Source organism: Vigna unguiculata, chromosome 7, assembly GCF_037176805.1.
Source record: "Vigna unguiculata cultivar grain cowpea cultivar isolate G323 ecotype 2 chromosome 7, ASM3717680v1, whole genome shotgun sequence".
Taxonomy (NCBI): Eukaryota; Viridiplantae; Streptophyta; class Magnoliopsida; order Fabales; family Fabaceae; genus Vigna; species Vigna unguiculata.
In genome coordinates, this window is record NC_140798.1 from 40,759,064 (window position 1) to 40,770,465 (window position 11,402).

Consider the following 11,402-nt stretch of genomic DNA (forward strand, 5'->3'; position numbering starts at 1 on the left):
CGGATTTGTGTTTGGAGTATACGATGTTTGTTATTATCATGCATAATTATGTAGTCTTTCATCTTTACCATTTCGCTTAGAATTTGCTTTGTTCGGAAGGTCGAACATGGGTGGACACATGACATGGCACAGGTGATTTTTAGTGGGCGGAACAGAGAGGAACACCACAGCGGCACAATGGTGGTAGAGGAGTAAGTTGAAGAGATTTTAAATGATCAGATTAAAACAATAACACCCAAATTAGAGTCACTGCAATTTTAGAAATTTTATTTTTAGATCATGACTAAAAGATTCACTCATATCAACCCCCTGTGTTACCTAACAGTTGTAGTGGGGTTAGATAGTAGTTGTATTACCTGCCTTCCTACCTAAACATTAGATACATAAAACAAAATTTGGAGGTGAGAAAGTGGTTCAAAGGAATAATAAGATGGCGTGTTTTCCTGAGAAGTAGACACTAGAAGCATAATTTAGCAAGGATTATCACGTGTACTATTGTCAATGGTATTTATGACAGTTCATGAGTTATCCTTTCAAGAGAAGAATAATCTTGGGAGGGCCTTTGCATCATGTTTTTTTGTCGTGTTGGTTGAAAATATTACTAAGATATTTATACAAGTTTTTTAGAAGTTAAAAAACAATTATTTTCACTAAAATTTTAAATTCATTATTACAGTAAATAACTTACTAAAAGTTATTTTCAGTAAAAAAATTTCTTTTTTTTATATGATAAACCAAATGTTGACACGTTTTTTCATTTATATTTTTGGAAAATAAAAAATAATCTATATCAATATATAAAGAGATTCTATTTTTTGTATCCACATTTTATAATACCAATTCTACCTTTTATAATATAATTATTTATTAAATTTTTTAAAATTAAGGTTACTTTTACCTATTTTCTATAAAACTGTTTATCATTTTTTTATTCATCATCAATTAATTTATCTATTCATTTCACTATTTTTTTAATAAATATAAATTTACTTTATATATTAACTTAATAACATTACACTATTATCACTTACTAACATACTATAATTCATATTTAAAAAATTAAAAAATACATACATTCGTTATCGCTGTACAGTGTACGCTAGTAATAAATAATAATAATTCGTAACTCTATTCCAACACTGTTTGTAAGACATAAATAATAACTATTTCGTAACATAATTTTTACGTTGCATAAGGAAAGTTGAACTTTTATATTATATCTTGAACGAAGTTCTCTACGATAAACATAATTAACTAAACTTCAAGTTTGAAAAATATGTCATAAGAAATTCTCACACAGTAACAAGCATGCTCGCATGTAAGTTACTTGTTGTAATAGAAAGAAAACGTGCTTCAATATAGTTTTATATTTATCAAGTTTAATATACAGATGATATATTTTATTAAATATTATATATTTATTTAATTTTGAAAAGTAAATATAGTCAAATTAATTTAATCCTATATTTAATGATTCCAAATATAATAAAAATATTAACCATTAGATGAAGACACATATTTTAAATATGAATTATATATTTTGCGTTTGTATTTAAAGATGGATTTGATAGATTTAAAAAAAATAAAAGTGTGAATAATTATCTTACATATATAAAATTTTAATAAATTATATGACCATCGTAGAATTCAGGTTTTTGTAACTATATAATCTTGTACTCGAATCACGCTAATAGTAACCAGCTGATGCTAATATATTATACAATTTCTATTATTTTGCATATTAATAGCTATATTAATTTTAATATATTTTAAATATTTGTATTATTACGTGACTTTTATTAAAATTTAAGATTAAAGGAGTTTGAAACCATAAGTTATTGAAAAAAACTTAAGAAGAGAGAGAAAAATAGCTTGAAAGTTATAAAAGAAAATGAAACTTAAAGAGTTTGAGATTAAAATTTTAAGAGTTATTTGAAAAAGAAAAGATAAAACAGGAGAAAATGAATAAAACAGATAGATCGAAAAGTAAATTGTTTAAAAACAAAAAAATTCTTTATAGATTATCTATGCTAGGTTAATTTACCAAATGTGTCAATTTATCTATTGTGGTCAGTAATGGGATTGAAATTTTCAAAATCTACATGATAGGGTCAAGCTGGTTAGGTGTACGAAATTAAAAGGTTTCGTCTCATATGATATTGTACGAGCTAGGTAGACTTTTGAAAAAAAAAAAAGGTTAAAATATGTTTTTGGTGTTTATTTTTGTAGACAAATATCAATTTGTTTTTTATTTATTTTTATTTATCTTAATTTAGTCTTTATTTGAAAAAAAAATGATATAATCAAGTTTTTTTGTTAGTATGTATTAATACCGGTAAGGAGATGTCACGTGTCTTGTTTTTCTTTTTTTGTTAAATAAAAATTTTATCACATGTTAAACTGACATTGTATAACATGACGGGGTGTAATGTAGTAGTAGCAGTGTCACATGTCACTGTTAGGTTACATGTCATTTTTTCATTCACAGGTCATTATATTTTTATTTGGCTCAATTTAATCCAAATTTTTATAAGAATTAAATGATTTTTTCCTCTCCAAATTAAAATAAAATTGAATTTTTATATAAATATTTTACAAATATTTTCATTAAATTTCATACCAAAATTGATCCAAACTTCTTTAATCTTTTATTAAAATTTAAGATTAAAGGAGTTTGAATCCATAAGTTATTGAAAAAGACATAAGAAAAGAGAGAAAATTAATAATCGATCCAAACTCATATTAAAATTTAAGATTAAAGAAGTTTGAAATAATATGTTATCGAGCAATTTTATTCTCTCTCAATCTATTGCGAGGCAAATTTTTACCTCTTTTAAAAAACAAAAAAATCAAAAAATCAAATTTAAAAATAAAAATAAAAATTCGAAACTGACACATGATCCTTTTTAAATATCGTTAATATAGTATTAACATAAATAATTTGATTGTATTAAATTTTTCGACATAAAGATCAAAGTGAAATAAATAAAAATAAAAGAACAAAATCAATATTTTCTTACAATTATGAAGACCAAAATCAGATTTTAACTTTTTTATACTTAAGTTGTCATACTGTAGACGATTTCAAATAGAAATCTTTTTTTATTATACCTAAATATTTATCGATGGTTATAAGTAATATCATTAATCTCGGTTTTCTTTGAAGGATAATAATGTTTTGTCAATTTTCTTTTATAATTTGAGATGAGATCATCTAAATAATTTTGAAATATAAAGAAAAAATTGGAAAAACTAGTTAAAATATATCACATTCAAAAAAGGTCGTTAAAATTTAATTATTAAAAAATTATTTTTCTTCTTTAAATTTCCTGAAACAAGACATGGACACTTCAGCTAACACTTATGCTTTAACGGTACGACATCATAATCCAACACACATTTTTAAGGACAGAACATCCTATTTTCATCTTTACTAAATCGCTTAAATATTTATTTATTTCATACTTTTCTTTTTCAAATAACTAAATCACCTGAATTTTCTTAGGCAAATTCAAAATTTCAGATTTATTTTAATATTAACAACAAAGAAAATTTTCATTATACTTTTGTATTCATTATATTACATTTTCATAATTTAAAATAGGTTTAATTATTCGGATGGTACCCATTTTAATAGGAGTGTGTCAATTTGGTATCCGAAAAAAAAGTCAATTGTGTCCTCATTTTTGAAAACGTCACGTTCCTTTCAGAAAAAAATAATTAATGCCGTTAATGGTAGACCACGTGTCACTCTCACGTTTTTTAAAATTTTTTTAAATTTTTTTAGTTTTTTTAATTTTTTTTTTTGTAAAGAATTTTTGTTGTCACGTGTCAAGTTCCTGTTTTGACACGTGACAATGTCAGTGTCATGTGGCAGGATAATGTCACGTGTGACAGCTGTCATTGTACTGATTTCAATTTAGTACCTATATGTACTTGATTATTTCAATTTAGTCCCCACTTTTGTGCCTTTGGTTCAATTTTATCCCAATTTTTTTAAATAATTGAAGAAGATTTTTTTAGTCAATTTTTTATAAAATTAAAAGTAATTAAGCATAAATAACATTAAGTACTCATATATTTATATTAAAATTTAGTTGTATAAAAAATGTTATACTAATAGAACAATATAATCATCTACTTTTTTTTTTCAAAGTAAAACAATATTGTTTCTGTCCAATTCAAGACTAAATCTATTATTTGTATGAATGTTATACTAATATTTTTTTTATTAAAAATAAATTTTTAGCATATTATGTTATTGTATATTATTAACTCATATCTAGTCAATGTATTCTTTGACCACTAAATTTTAAGATAAATATAAGTACTTAATTTTGTAAAAATATTTATACTTAGTTTTAATCTTATAAAAAATGAATTAAAAAATATACTTCAATTATTAAAAAAAATTGGGACAAAATTGAACCAAAAACATAAAAGTGAGTATTAAATTGAAACAATCAGGTATATATGGGTACTAAATTGAAATCAGTATAATGATAGTTGTCACACGTGGCATTATCCTATCACGTGGCACTGACATTGCCACGTATCAAAATAGGAATTTGACATGTGACAACAAAAAAATTTTACAAAAAAAAATAAAAAATAAAAAAAATATATTAAAAAAAATTAAAAAAAATTAAAAGAATGTGAGAGTGACACGTGACCTGCCGTTAACGGCGTTAATTATTTTTTTCTGCAAAAGACACGATGCACTTTTTCAAAAGTGGGTACGTAATTAACATTTTTTGTTTTGACGGTACTAAATTGAGACACTCCTAAGTAAGTGGGTACCATCCGAATAGATAGTTAAACCTTTAAAATATTCACAAATTTAATCCTCATTAATAAATGAGTCAAATTCAAACTCATAACTATATATATGGTGTCTTCACCCGTGTTGGTGGTCACATATAAACCACAAACTGCATCATTATTGTTCTTAGTTTTCTTCACTGCTATTTGCTTGTGCTTCTTTCTCTCGATCTCAATGGCAAAAATTTCAGTGGCAACCGGTTTGAAAACTCTCTTCACTGTTGTGGGACTTCTCATGGTTGCTACCCTTATTTACACTCTCTTCATCGATGGTCTTCCGTTTCGTAAAGAGCTTCTCACACCGTAACCTCTCTCTATCTCTTACTACATCCAATCTCAATAACGACATAATAGGCTTATGTTTTTCATGATAAATTATTTTTTAAAATTTAAAATCAATTTATGAATCTTAATTTTTTAGAATTAGACGGAGTTTGTTAAATTTTACTTTTTGTTGTGAGTGCCAGTGGGAAAGGTCATCGAATCTGTAATTATTTTCTGTATTTTTAGTTCACTGCTTTCTCTGGGCATAAACAATTTTTCCCAATTCTTTTTTGGTTCAGGTGGATGGCAGCAACTTTGATTGATTTCTATATCAATGTTGTAGTTTTGGCTGTAAGTCAACATGCTACTTGACTTCGTTAATTGCTTCAGTATTTTATATAGACTTCTAGTGACAACTCGTATTACACTTATAACTTTAATTGGAACTTGAGATATTTTATCCTATGAGGAATCTATTCATTATTTTAAGTTATTACTGCAATGACATGATCAATGATAAACTTTTTCAAAGAAAAGTTATTAAATTCTAATTTAAAATATACGTGCTGCACTGGATTTGTCAGTAGACTTATCTTTGTCGTATGTTGGAGTGAGAAATAAAGTTGACACTTCATTTCTTGTTTTAATTGTTCTAATATGAAATTTCAATTGCGCAACTTCCTCTCTGAAAAGTTCAGTGCAGTATTCCACCGGGAACTCATCTCTTGTGCTGTGTGCCCTTATAATTTTTCGTAGGAATACAAGTCAAGTTGTGGAGACCTTTATAATTTATTTCCTACTTCTTTTTTGTATATTATGACTGACTTGCAATTTTCAAATTATGTGCATGTGTTGGGTTGTTTTTTTGAGAAATGATCACTTATTTTTCAAAAATGTCTCATAAAGCTGACAAAAGTCTATGATTGTTTCTTTAAAATACGGTGAACCAAATGTGGACTTAAAATCACTCTAGAACATAGGTCATACTTAAAAGAACATTGCTTAATTGATATTATGTTAAAATCACTTCTCGAGCGAAGTTTCATAAGCTCTGACATGCATTGTCTATCACATCAGATCTGGGTTGCTTACAAGGAATCAAACTTGGTTAGCTCAATTCTGTGGATTATTTTGCTTGTTTGCCTTGGAAGGTATCGTTTTCTGTCATTATTTGGCGTTATTTTAATTGAATAATAATATGTAATATTACTTTACCGAGGCAAGTAATAGTATGTAGAACATATATTATCGGAGCTATGAACAAAAACTTTTTAACAAGATGATCTCTACTTTTTCTGTTATTGTTTCCCAATTCTATTACCTTGTTCAGCTATAAAAGCTCAGATTAATTATTAGTTTGAGTTGTTTCTTATCTTGTATCTTGTTTATGATCGTTCAAAAGAATCTCAGAAGTGCTAATTTATTTCACAATTTTTTGGTGTGTTTTTCAATTGTTCCAGCATCACTACATCTGCCTATATTGTCGTGCAATTTTTGAAGCTTTCATCTCAAGAATCTTCACAGGATCCTATGTATTATGTTCTGTTGCGGCATCCGAACAAGTAAATCTACAGAATCACTACTACAGAGTCGTGTTCTTTCAGTATTTGTCATTCTTTTTAAAATCCTATATATTTTCTTGATCAATGCATAATGGTGTCACTCTAGAGTCTAGCTGTCATCCAGCTTATGCTTCTAATTTTTGACAATCAATCTTCTTGGATAGTCTTTTAATTCTGAAATGAATATATTCATTTTCTTCCTTTAATCAATATGAGGATAGTCAGATTTCTTGAGTTTGATTAACAGTTTGCGAAGTCAAAAAAATGATACAGGGTTTTTTGTTCCTGTTGCTAAAGTAAATTGTGTTATTAATTATTTTTGTTCCATGCCGCGTAAACTATCCATAAACATATGAAAAAAGGGGTCTGGATGATATATATAGAATCCAGTTTTACGGTCTCCTTAGCTGTGTGGTTTTTGTGTATAATCTCTAAATTTTCAATATCGGTTCTCTTGACTCACATTTATACAGGAATGACATTGCACCACAAAGAAAGCATTCTTCGGTCATGACCCTAAGAATACTTTTCAGCATTTTGGGGCTTGTCATGCTTGGAACTTTGGTGTACACTGCTGTCACTGCTGGTTCTCCTTTCCGATTGGAGCTTTTAAATCCGTAAGTTCTTCATACTTGTTATTATTAGCATTATTTGATGTTACTATCCTTGTTGTCAAGCTGCATGAATGAGATGTGTATCCTTTTTTGTACTTTTCGTGAGATGGAACATTCTTTTTGTTACCTCATTATCACTTTATTTGTGTTATCTCCTGCATTGACCAAGTTATTTTGTTTTCCATTTTGATGTAATGGCTTCAATTTTAAAGAAAGTTTATGGTCATGCAACAAGAACCTTGTCAAGCCTTAGAAAAAAACAGTTTTTGAAGAAGCTGAGGATATATTTCTTGATGTGTGGCAATCTTCATTATTTGAGTTTAGTGCCCAAATGCACAGCTATCAGTGTTAACTTGATCTCAGCACAATCCAAATACTGATAATAAAGCACTAATAAATTACTTGCTCATGTAGTAAGCAATGTATCTGTTGGTAAACATTTTAACGCTTGTGCAAAGAGTGTAGTGCGGATTACATTATTTTAAAAGATGCAAATCTAGCAGGTATTTTTAGCCTTCATTTTCCTAAGTTAAATATTCACCAAGACCAATGCTTGTACTTGCTGCGTTTCATTCAAGAAGCTATTTACATCTTTGCTTTTGCACGCTCATGTTAGAAAATTTTCTTTGAAGTTTCAGCTTACCCCAGTTATTTTTCATTTAAGTGAATATGATTAACTCCAAAATGTTTGCAGGTGGTCGGCAGCAACACTAGTTGACTTCTACATCAATGTTGTGGCTCTAGCAGTATGTCTACTTTTTTTAATCTTAGCAGCTCTAAATCATACAAATGTAAATTTATTTCATAAAATGGAGGATTAAGGTTCAATGAGGCAAAACAATTTTTAATAATATTTATATTGATATGCTTGGAATCACATTTTTTATAATATAAGTCTAAAATTCTATATGAAAAAATTTATTGTTGAAAAATAGATGTTTGGCCTCCCTGTTCTGTACTAAAATCACATGTCACTTATAAAATTCTTGATGGTTATAAGCATTTATGCCCCTATAAAGTTAAAGTAGGTGTATTTTCTTTGTTTACTGATTAAAAAAATATTGTTCTAGAGAATTAGTCTAAAAGATCTTTTAAATGACTCTCAATTACATTCACATTGAAGGCATCGATTGGTGTTACATTCCGTTAGATGTGTTCTAGTTAATTGGTTTATCCACGCAGAGCATGTAACTTTCAAACTTTCCCAACTCGCTATTTGATTTTTTGCATTCTGTTTATCGTAGTAAGATGGGACAAGATTTAAGAGAATGAAAGGAGGTAGTTCTCTTCTTCCAGAAACCATAAGGGAAAAGATATTTGTTTTTATTTCCTAATTTGAGGCCATTTGATTATGTAAAATTACCTGCAATGGGGTTTCTATTTGGGTCATTTAATGCCTACCAGAGAAGCCAGCCATCTATATATATGTGCTACGACGAATTGCATTTTGGAGCTTTAGCAGAAAGATTTTATTAAGTCAAGGAATAGAGTTTTCATTGGCAGTAGTTGTGAAAATGATCTATTTGAACCTCTAAAAAATGTTAAGATAATCAACGTCAAAATGTTTTTGCATGCAAAGTTATGTTCAATTCTATAATGCTGAAGTTTAATTTCATTAATATTGTTTTGGATAAGTTTAGGTATCATATTCCTAACTATTCATGCAATATCAGGTCTGGGTTGCCTACAAAGAATCTAGTTGGATTTCTGCAGTCTTCTGGATAATTCTATTAATATGTCTTGGCAGGTTTGTTCTCACAATTTTGATTTTTCTCATTGGTTGGTGATTAAAACTAGTTATCATTAGAAAATACCTTTCAAGAACTTTTACTAGCTATAGTTTTATGACAGATTCCAGTTGCCAATGAACAACTGTTTAGTTTTTAGCTATACATTGATTTGGATATCAAATTTAGTCTTTTAGATAAATTATGCATAATTTGTATATTTTAACAGAAATGTGATTGTACTGTAATAGAGCTTATTACTGGAATATTCCAGAAAAGATTGATTTATATTTTTCTTGTTGAGATTATGGTAGAACTGATTACTTCTTTACTTGCACGAGCAGAGTTACAGTTTATGCCAGTTAACAACACATACATATAGACTGATAAGTTTTTTGTGGTTGACGTTTGATTCACTTTTCAAAATTTTCAGCATTGCTACTTCATTCTACATCGTATTGCAGCTGTTTCAGATATCTGCTCAAGATCCTGCTTACCTTGTTTTAGTGCAACATGGGGACAGGCAAGCAAGCATTTAGTACTCTTTTCTTTTGATTTTTGAACATTTGTATTGGGGGACTTGAGCAGGCATGAAGTAATATTTTTAGGCTTGCAAAATCCTTTAACTGTTTAGAAGTTAGTGTTCTGTCTCGCCGAGACTGTTATCACTGGTTAAGTTTATCAGGTAATAAGAGAAGAATGAAGGTCACCTCTAGTTGCATAACCTCTATCTTTCTCTCACTTTTTGTAGTTTACTCAGAAATGTTAATAATTATTTTCATAATAGGTCAGAAAACAAATATAAGGGGATTTCTGGTCAGGCAACATAGCAATGGTGTTCATGAACCAAAGGCATGTAAGAGGCTCATATGGTATGTTATTGCAATGCAAATGTGAGTGGATTGCCATAAGGCTTACGCTCCGGCATTTACTTTGTTTCATAATTGCAGGAAATTAAAAAGGGTATGGGATAATCCCTGAACAGATATGGTAACACCAGAAGACAAAATTAAATTAATATACTAGTGCAATAAATGTAGTTTGGAGATCATTACTTCTGTCAACACTACTGTCGGGTGGACGATGTCGTTCTTCTAGCAGTAACTGTAGACTTGTGTATTTTCTTGTCTCATAAATGTGTAATTTTTTCCTCTATATAACACTGTAGCTGTAACTAATTGTAAACTTTAAATTCTATGGCACTCATGTGTTATGTATGAAAATATCTTTGTCCAGGTGTCTATATGGGTTAAAAGGTCATTTCGAAATAGATGTCAAATCGTTATATACATTGTCAAGTCCCTCCCTAAAAATCTTAATATGGCAACCATCTCACCTAAACAAGGTAAGCCTTAATAAATGAGCTAGAACAATAATGTGTGTAAAATTGAACGAGTGGTTAATATTTTAAATACTTTTAGGAATTTACTTTGTTGGATAATATTAGATATACACCCTTTACAAATGACCCAACTCCTTCCAGAATTTCTCAACTTTTAACAGGAAAAAAAAACATATGAATTAACATATTGATCCTCCAATGAAGTTTCTACTGAACTACAATATATTGAGTATTCATTTCCATTGGTTGGCTTTGAGACTTGATCCTCTGTTGTGGAAGAGGTCTTCCTGTAACCACGTGTAATTGCTTTCTCTGTTTTGTCATACTTTTGATCATTCATCTTTCTTTGATTCTATACCTTTCCTTAACTTTTTTATGTTATTGGTTTTCGAAAATTGGTTAGTCTTGTCATCACCAACCAAAGGATTCTATCAAGCTTTCCATGGGTACAGATACTGTACAAAAGAATAATGATAGAATATCATCCAAGGACAATTTCAATTACCTTTTCTCAATGTGTCCTTCATCCCGTAAAACCCAAGATTCTTGCGAACAAGTTTCACCCTCAAGGCATCTTGTCATGGTTCACACAATTCATCAAACACTGAATCTGCTATGTGAACCATGAACTTCGGATTATTATCGTCTTCATTTCCAATCTTTGCAAAATTATTCTTCAGTAAGTTTATCTTCTGCGGTAGTGTCTTTTTACCCATCATCAACTTTTTGAAAAAGATTTGTTTCTTATCACTACACCACCTCCATCCTGTGGGTGGATCTTTGCAAGAGCCGCCATTGTCAGAAGCTCTGAAAATTAATACTCTGGATTGTTACCTGCTGCCATCATATAATAAGATTTGCTCACTTATGTTCTTTAAACTGATTTATCAATATTGATATTCATTTCTTTTACAGAGTTTACTTTTAATTTTTCTCTTTTAGTAATTTTTTTTAATTTAAGTAATTACTAAAAAAAATGACTTTTACTTTTTTAAATATTATTTTTTAAAAGTTAAATAACAAGTCATAATACAGTTATAAAAATTATTTCCGTTTATAATTATCCTTTTAT

The 11,402-nt window shown here is 28.8% G+C and overlaps 1 protein-coding gene across 5 annotated transcripts; it reads left to right on the forward strand.

The window, feature by feature from the left end:
• The first annotated feature begins 4,894 nt into the window (after positions 1–4,894).
• Positions 4,895–10,229, forward strand: LOC114190016 (uncharacterized). 5 transcript variants are annotated; one of them, XM_028078760.2, is made up of 10 exons: positions 4,895–5,124; positions 5,385–5,436; positions 6,163–6,236; positions 6,546–6,647; positions 7,121–7,264; positions 7,956–8,007; positions 8,935–9,008; positions 9,422–9,511; positions 9,776–9,860; positions 9,939–10,229. In XM_028078760.2, exons 1-9 carry the CDS (start codon positions 4,997–4,999, stop codon positions 9,816–9,818), a joined length of 759 nt encoding a protein of 252 aa, XP_027934561.1. In that variant the 5' UTR covers positions 4,895–4,996; the 3' UTR covers positions 9,819–9,860; positions 9,939–10,229. The 5 variants fall into 5 exon arrangements, with proteins under 5 accessions (XP_027934561.1, XP_027934562.1, XP_027934563.1 ...); XM_028078761.2 differs by having other exon boundaries at positions 9,776–9,844; XM_028078762.2 differs by having other exon boundaries at positions 9,776–9,840.
• Positions 10,230–11,402: the final 1,173 nt, after the last annotated feature.

What these genes read in the sequence shown, in the direction of transcription:
- LOC114190016 (XM_028078760.2), top strand. Translation starts at nt 4,997, where the DNA reads ATGGCAAAAATTTCAGTGGCAACCGGTTTGAAAACTCTCTTCACTGTT. An exon ending in TCAATGTTGTGGCTCTAGCA is followed by an intron (nt 8,008 to 8,934) that starts GTATGTCTACTT and finishes ATGCAATATCAG; the next exon opens with GTCTGGGTTGCCTACAAAGA. An exon ending in CTATTAATATGTCTTGGCAG is followed by an intron (nt 9,009 to 9,421) that starts GTTTGTTCTCAC and finishes CAAAATTTTCAG; the next exon opens with CATTGCTACTTCATTCTACA.